Consider the following 12,500-nt stretch of genomic DNA (forward strand, 5'->3'; position numbering starts at 1 on the left):
CTGCCTGCCTGCCTGCCTGCCTGCCTGCCTGTCTGTCTGTCTGCCTGCCTGCCTGCCTGCCTGCCTGCCTGCCTGCCTGCCTGCCTGCCTGTCTGTCTGTCTGTCTGCCTGTCTGTCTGTCTGTCTCTTCAGTCTAATCAGGGAAAATATTGATTTGATGCAGTTTCTGTGTTCATGTTGCGTTCATGTCATGTAGGATTTACCGTAAATACGACTTCTGACTGGAAAAACGTAAACTTGTTGCCTCCTGGTGGTGAGGACAGGTACAACATGTGGGATGTTTTAGCTCTGATTTCTCACATCCGTCACAAAAAAATGAAAACTACTTAAAACTATGACTTAAAAAGTCATAGTGTTTCAAAGTGTTTCAGTTTCAAACAGTTTCAAAATGTTTCAAAGTGTTTCAGTTTCAAAGAGTTTCAAAGTATTTCAAAAATTTCAAACAGTTTCAAACAGTTTCAAAGAGTTTCATTTTCAAACAGTCCAAAGTGTTTCAAAGAGTTTCATTTTCAAACAGTCCAAAGTGTTTCAAAGAGTTTCAATTTCAAACAGTTTCAAACAGTTTCAAAGTGTTTCAAAGTGTTTCAAACAGTTTCAAAGTGTTTCAGTTTCAAAGAGTTTCAAAGTATTTCAAAAATTTTAAACAGTTTCAAACAGTTTCAAACAGTTTCAAAGTGTTTCAAACAGTTTCAAAGTGTTTCAGTTTGAAACAGTCCAAAGTGTTTCAAAGAGTTTCAAAGAGTTTCATTTTCAAAGTTTCAGTTTCAAAGTGTTTCAGTTTCAGTTGAAAACAGTTTCAGTTTCAAACAGTTTCAAAGTGTTTCAGTTTCAAACAGTCCAAAGTGTTTCAAAGAGTTTCATTTTCAAACAGTTTCAAACAGTTTAAAAGTGTTTCAAAGAGTTTCATTTTCAAACAGTTTCAAAGTGTTTCAGTTTCAAAGTGTTTCAGTTTCAGTTGCAAACAGTTTCAGTTTCAAACAGTTCAAACAGTTTCAAAGTGTTTCAAAATGTTTCAAACAGTTTCAAACAGTTTCAAAATGTTTCACAGGAACAGAAACATGGCAGCAGTCCAGGATCAATAAACGGTCAAATCTCCCTTCTGTTCATCAATGATGTGTTGACAAGTTTCTGTTACGAGCAAAATTACATCTGTGAATTGGAATAGAATAGAATAGAATAGAATCTAGACTCCTACTCTATAAAATGACTGCTGGCAGTCTATTAGTTCTATTGAACTTCAGAGTCTCAACACTTTGTTTTATTAATTAATTAAAATATTAATTAATTAATTTCAGGTAGCAGTGTTTTTCCACTCAGATCTTTCTAACCAATCAGAGTGCAGCGTTTTTCCACTCAGATCTTTCTAACCAATCAGAGTGCAGCGTTTTTCCACTCAGCTCTTTCTAACCAATCAGAGTGCAGCGTTTTTCCACTCAGATCTTTCTAACCAATCAGAGTGGAGGACAGTTTCCTGAGCGGAGGAATGTGAAAGAACAGAAGGTCCGTCTGTCTCCGGCTCTGCTGCAATATTACATTACTGATCCAGGAAGGGTTGTGTAACCAGAGAGAGAGACAGGCAGAGAGACAGGCAGAGAGACACACAGACAGACAGACAGGTGGAGAGACAGGCAGAGCGACAGGCAGAGAGACAGGCAGAGAGACAGACAGACAGACAGACAGACAGGCGGAGAGACAGGCAGAGCGACAGGCAGAGAGACAGGCAGACAGACAGACAGACAGACAGACAGGCGGAGAGACAGGCAGAGCGACAGGCAGAGAGACAGACAGACAGTTGGGCAGAGAGACAGACAGACAGACAGGCGAAGAGACAGGCAGAGCGACAGGCAGAGAGACAGGCGGAGAGACAGGCAGAGAGACAGATAGACAGACAGGCGGAGAGACAGGCAGAGCGACAGGCAGAGAGACAGGCGGAGAGACAGGCAGAGAGACGGACAGAGAGGCGGACAGGTGGAGAGAGACAGGCAGAGAGATGGATAGAGAGACAGACAGGCAGAGAGAGACAGGCAGAGAGACGGACAGGCAGAGAGACGGACAGAGAGACAGGCAGAGAGACAGGTAGAGAGACAGACAGACAGACAGGCGGAGAGACAGACAGACAGGCGGAGAGAGACAGACAGAGAGACGGACAGAGAGACACACAGGCAGAGAGAGACAGGCGGAGAGACAGACAGACAGAGAGACGGACAGAGAGACAGGCAGAGAGACGGGTAGAGAGACAGACAGACAGACAGGCGGAGAGACAGGCAGAGAGACGGACAGGTGGAGAGAGACAGGCAGAGAGACTGACAGAGAGACAGACAGGCAGAGAGAGACAGGCAGAGAGACGGACAGGTGGAGAGAGACAGGCAGAGAGACTGACAGAGAGACAGACAGGCAGAGAGAGACAGGCAGAGAGACGGACAGGCAGAGAGACGGACAGAGAGACAGGCAGAGAGACAGGTAGAGAGACAGACAGACAGACAGACAGACAGGCGGAGAGAGACAGGCAGAGAGACGGACAGAGAGACAGACAGGCAGAGAGAGACAGGCGGAGAGACAGGCAAAGCGACAGAGAGAGACAGGAATCATCTCTTTGTTACTTCTGTAATTAACTTGTTGAAGTTGTTGCTCTGCAAAAGATTCATAAAAAAGAAACTGAAATTAACATAAAAACAAGACTGAACTAACTGTCTTCTAATTATAAAAATAAAATAAAATAAAAATATGTGTGAAATGGTTTTAGTTTTATTTTTATTTTTTTTTTCTGAGCAGGGTAAAAAGGATTATTGATTTTGTGGAGAATTTTGTGTCATTTTTACTGATGTTAACTGAAAAAAGAAAAAAATTATATCAATACATTTTAAAAAGAACTTATGACTTATTGTTATTATTACACAATACCAAACAAATACAAAATACCAGTTCTGGTATCGTTATATCTTTAAAAAAATATCACCGCCACCAAAAATACAAAAACTAGACCTGAAACTTTAAATAAAACTAAAATTTGGAAAATGGCGTCCGGCCGCTTCGAGCTAGCTGAGGCTTTGAGCGGTGAGTTGTGATGAAACGCTCAGCGTCCAATCAAAACAAGCAAAGAAACCAACCAGGAAGAGAAAGAAAATGGAGGGAAAATTGATTCTAGCAGAATCAGAATTTCCTGAATTCTACAGGAATGTGAACGCTCTTTGAGTTTCAGTCTATTCTGGAGCAAAATGACTAAAAACATTTTCAGGCAAAACAGAAGAAAAAGCAAAAGTCAAAGCAGAAAAGAGTCAAAGCAGAAAAAAAAACAGAAGACGAAGAGGATGAAGAGATTAAAGTGAGAAGAGGATCCGGAGCATCAAAGTGCTGCTGACAGACCAGCTGATTAGATTTTGATGGTGATCTGGATCTTGGATTTCCACCATTAGATGATTATAATTTTTTAGCCAGAACTGTCACGCTGCGTTCATGTGCTGCTGGGAAAGTCCGACATCCAGACTTCAAGTCTGCTGCTGAACAGCGTTTCACCTGCGGCTGTGGAGCTGGAGAATTGTTCAGGGAGTTTAAATAACCAGCAGAAAGACAGAGAGAGATCTACAGAGAGATATACAGACCGATCCCTGCAGGCTGAACCTCTTTAACCTGTAACCAGCAGAGAGACAGAGAGAGATCTACAGAGAGATATACAGACCGATCCCTGCAGGCTGAACCAGCAGAGTGAGAATCTACAGCAGAACATGAAGCAGTGAAGAAGGAGAGGAGCATCAGGTTCTGTTGTGTATCAATGGATCGTCTGTCCGGTCGGTCGATCGATCGGACCTGATCGATCGGTCAGATCCATCACACCCAAACAAGCCCCTGGTTTATTTGGAGTGTAAACTGTTTTCATTCAGGTCCTCAAAGCTGCTTCTTCATTAAAAGCAGAGCAGCTGCATTACAGCTGAGAAAACAGAGAGATGGGAAACACATGGACAGACTGTCTCTCTCTCTTTCTGTCTCACTCTCTCTCTCTTTCTGTCTCTCTCTCTTTCTGTCTCACTCTCTCTCTCTTTCCGTGTCTCTTTCTCTCTTTTTTTCGTTCCTGATGTTTTTCCAGTGTTTTCTAAGTTGAATCTCTTCTTCTTCTCTCAGATTGTCAGCCAATGGAAAAGCTCCTTGTCTGAATTGTTGATCCATCTCTTCTCCTCTGCTTCTCTTCAGTTTGAGGAATTATCTCCCTGTAGGTCTCTCTCTGACAGGCTGAGCTCATTGGAAACCTCGTCTTACGCCTTGTTGTTGATCTTTACAGCTTTTTCCATTTTTATGATCAAAAATTTTAAACTGCCCTCCTCCTCCTCCTCCCTGAAGAGGATCAACATGTTGGAAGTGATTTCTCCATCTTCCTTTCCCTCCTTCCACCATTTGCTGCCAGAGACTCTGAAAGCTTCAGCTCCGTTTGCTCTGGAAGAACAGAAGAAGAACAGAAGAAGAACAGAAGAAGAACAGAAGAAGAACAGAAGAAGAACAGAAGAAGAACAGAACCTCTTCTTCTGTTCTTCTGTTCCTCCAGCAGATTTCCCACCAGGTGGAGAAACAGCAGAGGCTGCAGAGCGGAGGCTGGTAGAGGCTGACATGCTCTCGTTTATGTTAATTGTGTTGATATGGGAATGATTTATTGGTGGTGAAATGACACAGAGCAGCTGGTTGAAACTTGTATTTTCACTGTTTGAATCCTTTTTTCTCTCTAAATGCTAAGTAACGTTGGTGTTGGTTTGGTGTTGGTTTGGTGTCGGTGCAGTGCCGTACCCGGTGACCTGCCTGACCCGCGGTGCGGACCTGATGGAGGACGGCCAGGTGGTTCTGTGTCCGCCGGACTGCACCCAGTGGCGCGTGTCGGTGTTCGGCACCGGAGTTTACGCCTCCGTCTCCTCCGTCTGCGGAGCCGCCGTGCACAGGTGAGCTCACACCTTTCTGTCCTTTTTCTTTCTTTCTTTCTTTCTTTCTGTCTCTTGACGAGCCTCCAGACCAGATTAGGGGGCGGGGTTAGGGGGCGGGGTTAGGTTGTGCTACCTTGCTGGTCCCACATGTGGGCCCATCATTACATGTTACATGAGTTACATGAGTCATACATGTGAAATGTGTATGACAGGAAGCACAACACATGTTGGTTTTTTACATTTGTTGTAATGTTGCAGCGTCTTCGTTTCACTCAGCAGCTGGAGCTTCAGTGGAGTCAGCTGGTTGTTGGTGGGGTGGAGTCAGGTGGTATGGGGCGGGGTTGGGGGGTGGAGTCAGAAGTTTAGGGGCGGGGCTGGGGGGGGGGGGTGGAGTCAGGAGTTTGGGGGCAGGGTTGGGGGTGTGGAGTCAGGAGTTTGGGGGCGGGGCTGGGGGGGGGGTGGAGTCAGGAGTTTGGGGGCGGGGCTGGGGGGGGGGGGTGGAGTCAGGAGTTTGGGGGCAGGGTTGGGGGTGTGGAGTCAGGAGTTTGGGGGCGGGGTTGGGGGTGGAGTCAGAAGTTTGGGGGCAGGGTTGGGGGTGGAGTCAGGAGTTTGGGGGCGGGGTTGGGGGGGTGGAGTCAGGAGTTTGGGGGCAGGGTTGGGGGTGGAGTCAGGAGTTTGGGGGCGGGGTTGGGGGGTGGAGTCAGGAGTTTGGGGGCAGGGTTGGGGGTGGAGTCAGGAGTTTGGGGGCGGGGTTGGGGGTGGAGTTTAAAACACGTGGATCAAGCAGCCGTTAATCCCAGCGGTTCCAGAGTCCTGCTGTCTGCTGAATCTCAACAAAACACCGTCAGCAGGAAGGAATGTGGAGGAATGAAGATTAACCAGCCGACCCTGAACGTCTTCTCAGTCTTCAACAGTCTTCTTCAGTCTTCATCAGTCTTCTTCAGTCTTCATCAGTCTTCATCAGTCTTCTTCAGTCTTCATCAGTCTTCTTCAGTCTTCTTCAGTCTTCATCAGTCTTCTTCAGTCTTCATCAGTCTTCTTCAGTCTTCATCAGTCTTCATCAGTCTTCTTCAGTCTTCATCAGTCTTCTTCAGTCTTCATCAGTCTTCATCAGTCTTCTTCAGTCTTCATCAGTCTTCTTCAGTCTTCATCAGTCTTCATCAGTCTTCTTCAGTCTTCATCAGTCTTCCTCTGCTCCAGATCTGAGCGACCAGGAGACTCAGCTGATGATTGGATGCTCAACAAGCTCGTCTCCACAGCTGAACTTTTCCCCGTCATCGACCATCAACAGCCAATCAGATTTCAGCCTCCTTGTTTCCCTACTGATGTGATTTAGTTTCATGAACAGCAGTTCAAAATGGAGAAGTTGATTCCAGCTGTTCGAAGCTTCAGTTCTCTACAGCTTTTATTTTGAAAGATGACAGGAAGAAACGTGTCAGAAACAGCTGCATCCATCAGGGTCGATGGGAAACCAATGCTACCTAATTAGCGCTCACTAGCTAGCTCTGTAAACTACACACAGGCTCCTCTGGCCCCGCCCACATCCTGTCAGAACAGAGCGAGTTGTTGACACACAGGCTGACAGAGGGTTAGACAACACGGTGGAGTTTCTGAAGGTGTATTTGTTTTGTCGACCTGTATCTCCAGAGGGGTGGTGGGTCCGTCCGGCGGGCCGGTCCGGGTCCGCAGGCTGCAGGGACGACACAACTACATGAGCTCCTACGGCCATGGGATCCAGTCCCAGGCCCTGTCCTACTGGACCGCCTCCTTCAGCCTCACCAGTAGGTGCAGCCGCTGTTTGACCCATTGATTGGTGGATTGACTGATTGATTAATCTTACATTTTTACGTTTTCTTCAAATTCAGTGATTAAACACTAATTTTACATCCTGTTACCTCACCAACCGGCCTCTTTCTCCTGTGTGTGTGTGTGTGTGTGTGTGTGTGTGTGTGTGTGTGTGTGACCAGAGCCTGTTAGTGTTCCACTGGAGTTGTCCAGTGTGACGAGCACCACGGCCCTGCCAGCAGCCTTCCAACCAGGTAACTACTGCTGAACTGTACTACTGTATACTGTAACTACTGCATACTATAGTATTATAACTACTGCTACACTATAATACTGTATACTGTAACTACTGCATACTATAGTATTATAACTACTGCTACACTATAATACTGTATACTGTAACTACTGCATACTATAGTATTATAACTACTGCTACACTATAATACTGCATACTATAGTATTATAACTACTGCTACACTATAATACTGCATACTATAGTATTATAACTACTGCTACACTATAATACTGTATACTATAGTATTATAACTACTGCTGCACTATAATACTGCATACTATAGTATTATAACTACTGCTGCACTATAATACTGCATACTATAGTATTATAACTACTGCTGCACTATAATACTGCATACTACACTGTATGTATGTTCTCTTCAACACAATTTGTATGGAATTTTAAATCTATCTGTAAACTTTAACGGTAGGTAACGTTACTCTCTTGTGGTATGAGGTCATTTAATATGTCGCAGTGCTTCAGTGCAGAACTGAACACACTGTGGGTCTGTACAGGATCTGTGTTTCTTTCCTTTACAAACCAGTTTACACAACGTTCCCACGCAGTAAACCTGTCAAACGTCTGTGAGCAGACGGACGTCCGAGGTGATTTTCTGCCTCACAGCTGGTAAGATTGAAACTGCAACCACGGATTTGAATGTACAAACCTGCAAAATGGAGTTTACAAGCACAGACCTAAAGGTACAAACTTGCAAATTTAAGCTTGCAACCACTAACCTACATGTACAAGTTTACAAGCGCAGACCTGAATGAACAAGTAAACCTTTAAACTCAGCTGGGCGAGTCGAACATGACAGCAGACAAATACATTTACATTACTGTACTTCACTTTTTCAGCTACAACTCCAAAATACATGTTGGAGGGAGGTTATATTATTTATATTATTTATATAACAGCCTGTCATACACAGCTGACCACAGATGTAACGTTCTCACCAAATCATCAGAGATTTTTTCAAATTTGATGAGTTAATCTACAGTGAAATGTTTTTCAATGTAAGATATTTTATTGTATTAAAAGAAAAAATCAAAAATAGCTCACAAATCCAGTCAAGAATTAAACTTCTGGTTAAGTTAAAGGAGTCGAGACGGACTGAGAAAACAGAAAAGTTTGATCGTATCTCGTCACTCTGCTGCAGACAGACTGTCCACAGGGGGGCGCTGTGTTGTCACAGCGTCTCCCATAGGAACGAATGGGTTTCTGTCAGAAAACATAACGTACCGCAAAAGTCAACTGTGAACGAGACGTACTGTAAGAAACATGTACCAGCTGTCAAGACTAGAAACCCGAGTGAGTCGAGTGATGTCAGGTCCTCCGAGTCGGGAACTCGTCTCGACTCGGAGGCCATCTGAGTTTGTGTTCAGGTGCTTTATGGTCAGAAAACTAGAGAACGTTTCCTCAGCTGTTTCCACGCTGCAGCCTTCTAGGCTAACGTTAGCCTCGAGCTAGCGATAGCCGAGCTAGCGAACGATCTTCAGCTGTTTCAGTGGATTCTGAGTGTGAACGCCACAGGAACCTGAACGCCGCGGCGCTGTAGTTATCAAGGAATGTTCAGGTCTGTAAATTTATTCGTGGTTCATTTTTGGCTTTATTGCATGAAGTTTCTTCCGTTCGTACGACTCTCTGGTCAGCCATGTTGGAAAGAGCGATGACATCACTGTCTCCTGCTGATTTCAGACTTCATGTGACACTTCCCGGTCGGAAAGTCCTTCAGACTGTAAATCTGACACCGCTTGAATTCAGGGCTGTTTATCTTCTTCGTTGGTTTCTGACAGTGAGTTCTAACAGTTTCCAAAACATCCAGCAGCAGCAGATCAGACTTCTGTTCATAATGACTTTACTGGACATCTTCTTCATCGGCAAACAGCTTCCAAACACAACAGGGGGAGATGGGTTCACCAGACAGGCTGTTACCTCAGCTGACCTGTGTGTGTGTGTGTGTGTGTGTGTGTGTGTGTGTGTGTGTGTTTTGTCTGTATTCTGTTTCAGTGAAGAAACTGCCGAAGAAGCCATCAGTGAAGAAAGCACTGACGTTGGGAAATAAAGGTACTTTGTGTGTGTGTGTGTGTGCGTGTGCGTGTGCGTGTGTGTGTGTGTGCGTGCGTGTGTGTGTGTGTGTGTGTGTGTGTGTGTTATTCAGATTTATTAGATTTATTTCAGCAGTACCTGTAACACACTGAAGGGTTATGAAACACAGGTTGAGAAATTACTCCACAAATCAAGATATTTACTTTATTCATTTTTGACCAGCAGGCAACAGAAAGAGGAGAAACTGTAAAAGATTCAATTAGAAAATCTAAATTCAAATTCAAAATGAGCTTTATTGGAACAAATTAAATAGAATTAGTTTTGCCAAAACGTATTGTGATCAAAATCAAAAATAAATAAATAAATACAGAAACGTATTTATGGGTTCAAATCAGGGCCAATATGTTTGAGTTGAAAAAGAAAAAGTTGTAAATGAAACAAAAAAAAGTACTCATTGTAAGTTAAAATCAAGAACCAAAACCATGATGAACAAAATAATTATTGTTGAGTTGAGAGCAAAACAATCAGTTCTAAACCTGTAAAATATTAACTTAAGTAAAAATACTGTTGACCAAATAGGCCTACATTTTTTTTTTTTTAAACCAAAACTAAGTTGTGGTTTTAAAAAACAGTCTTTTTGAATTTCAACATGTTCTAGCTTTAAGTATTTTGTCAATCTTTCTCTTTGCTTTCTCTTTGTTTCAGTCATTCACAAATCATTTTTTTGCTTTCTCAAGTTCAGTTTTCTCTCGGGTGGAGAGGGGGGTCACAGGGAGGTCACAGGGGGGTCACAGGGGGTCACAGGGAGGTCACAGGGGGGTCACAGGGGGGTCTCTGAGGGGGGAGCAGTTCAGGCTTGTCGCTGCTGCCTGTACTGCCACAAGTAAGTTATTTTTCTATTTTTTTTAAAGAGATTGCTGAAAATTTGATGGTCAAAACGAACCTAGACTTTGCCCTTTTCATTAAATTAAAATCATTTGACAGCACAAAATACATATCCCTAAACAAACAATACATGCCCGGGAGTCAACCAAACTTCATATTTGACTCAAAATGTCGTTCGAATGCAAACATGACCGTTAAATATCACTGTTCACTAGCCGCGTTAGGGAGCTAACGCTATCATAACATAGCTAAAGAATGGTTATTCAAGTCCATAAAAACACATAAACGGCAACTAAGAACACAAATAATAGTTTGGTTAGCTTACATACATTACTGTGGGTACATGTAGGTGCTCGGTGACATTTAACTCACCTGGAAAATAATAATATGTACAAAAGTAGGTCGGCTGGCACAGCTGGTAGTGCTTGCTTCTGCTACTGCAAACTGAAAAACCAGCATGAGATTATTGTTCTGGTCAACTTCCCAAAGCACAAACACATAAACACGTCTTTTCTGTTCCAAACGTCCTGTGGGTTTCAACACGGACGGGAAATCGCAGGTTTTGCAGTCAAGACAACAAAGTGCAATGACTGATGATGATGTGGTATAATATCAGATGAAACAATGATCCTTGTAAATTTAGCCTAATTGAATTCTGTTTCTAGTGTCTGCCGTGTTAATTGTGGGGTTTGGATGTATTGCACCTCATTAATAGCCAGGTACTTCTCTCAGACTTGTTGAAAGGATTTGTTTAAAGTGGATACAAACAACTTTTCATCTTCCCCCCCGTTGTCCCCTCTAGTGTTTCCAAGTGGTTTTGACACCCGGATCTCTTTCTGTTAGAGTCTAGCTCTGTGCAACAGAACAAACCATCTGTCTGTTATCAACTCTTTGATCAAAACACAATATAGTAACTTTCACCACTGCTCCTTTTAGAAAGGCCACTGCAAGAAAACCTGTTCTTTGTTTAGATTATCAAACGGACAATGGATCATTTGTTTGTTTCTGGCTGCTAGCATCAGCGTTAGCTAGCGTTAGCAACATGGCTAACGTTGCTAACACTAGCTACGATAGCTAACGCTAGCAGACAGAAACAAACATAGTTAGATGTTTGTTTCTTTTGTTCCAGAAACAAACATAGATGTTTGTTTCTGGCTGGTCCTGGCTTCCTTGTAGCTCCTGGTTCGTTTTCTGGCGTAGCGTTAGCCATGTTGCTAACGCTACCGCTAGCAGCCAGAAACGTTAGCAACATGGCTAACGCTACCACCAGCAGCCTGCTACTGTCCAAACTACTTCTGTCCAAAGCAAGAAACAATCCCAATTTGAACTAGAAACCCCGATCTCAGTGCTATGATAGAGGGAAGAGTTTCCACTGTCACTGCGGTTGTTCCACCGTCCACCATTTCCGCTACTGGGGATAGCTACCTTTTTTTTTTTTTTTTTTTTTTCACTGGGGATAGCTACCTTTTTTTTTTTTACTGGGGATAGCTACCGGACCTCTTCTGGTTTTGCAATGGATGACTCACTTCCTCTGTGCCGTAAGTCGAGCCTTCCTTGTCCCGGGAGGTCGAACCCGGTGGCAGACAGAGCTGCATAGTGAAAGCGAAGCTTATAGGAACCAATCTAAACACTGATGATGTCATTATTCTAAAGACATTACACTGTGCATCAACATTTACTTCATAATGATAAGTTAAAGCTAAAAAGTTGTCTATAGAGTCTTTAACCTCTCATGCTAGCTAACAAGCAGCAGTAGACCAAGAAGCAGCTACCCACATTGGTGTACAAATGTATGACTTTTTATACAACATAATCTGCCATATGGATTTTATACAACATAATCTGCCATATGGATTTTATACAACATAATCTGCCATATGGATTTTATACAACATAATCTGCCATATGGATTTTTATACAACATAATCTGCCACTTGCATCAAATTTTCAGCAATCTCTTTAAAAAAAATTGAAAAATAAGCGACAAGCCTGAACTGCTGCCCCCTCAGAGACCCCCCTGTGACCCCCTCAGAGACCCCCTGTGACCCCCCTGTGACCCCCTGTGACCCCCCTGTGACCCCCCTGTGACCCCCCTCTCCACCCGAGAGAAAACTGAACTTGAGAAAGCAAAAAAATGATTTGTGAATGACTGAAACAAAGAGAAAGCAAAGAGAAAGATTGACAAAATACTTAAAGCTAGAACATGTTGAAATTCAAAAAGACTGTTTTTTAAAACCACAACTTAGTTTTGGTTTTAAAAAAAATTATTTATGTATTTGGTCAACAGTATTTTTACTTAGGTTTAGAACTGATTGTTTTGCTCTCAACTCATAATTATTTTGCTCATCATGGTTTTGGTTCTTGATTTTAACTTACAATGACTACTTTTTGGTTACAATAATTTTTGTTTCATTTACAACTTTTTCTTTTTCAACTCAAACATATTGGCCCTGATTTGAACCCATACATATAATAATATGTATAATATATAATATACAATAAACACACTGGAGCAAATAACACTCAACACACTGTGTTCAGTAAATACAGTAAACAGAAAATCAGTTGGTTTAGCCGACTGTAAT

At 43.0% G+C, this 12,500-nt stretch overlaps 1 protein-coding gene across 1 annotated transcript in view; it reads left to right on the forward strand.

The window, feature by feature from the left end:
* LOC139657996 (cochlin-like) overlaps nt 1-12,500 on the forward strand; it is a gene marked incomplete at its 3' end in the record, with an annotated part of 16,650 nt that overhangs the window by 1,307 nt on the left and 2,843 nt on the right. Inside the window, exons 3-6 of the mRNA XM_071535995.1 lie at nt 4,763-4,919; nt 6,549-6,682; nt 6,869-6,940; nt 8,992-9,048. Coding sequence (XP_071392096.1) covers nt 4,763-4,919; nt 6,549-6,682; nt 6,869-6,940; nt 8,992-9,048 — 420 coding nt within the window. The remainder of the gene's footprint in view (nt 1-4,762; nt 4,920-6,548; nt 6,683-6,868; nt 6,941-8,991; nt 9,049-12,500) is intronic.

This window comes from Centroberyx affinis, unplaced genomic scaffold (genome assembly GCF_046629955.1).
Source record: "Centroberyx affinis isolate AG114_WGS23_722 - 3 ecotype Tasmania unplaced genomic scaffold, CSIRO-AGI_Caff_v1 ptg002810l_1, whole genome shotgun sequence".
NCBI classification, from domain to species: domain Eukaryota; kingdom Metazoa; phylum Chordata; class Actinopteri; order Beryciformes; family Berycidae; genus Centroberyx; species Centroberyx affinis.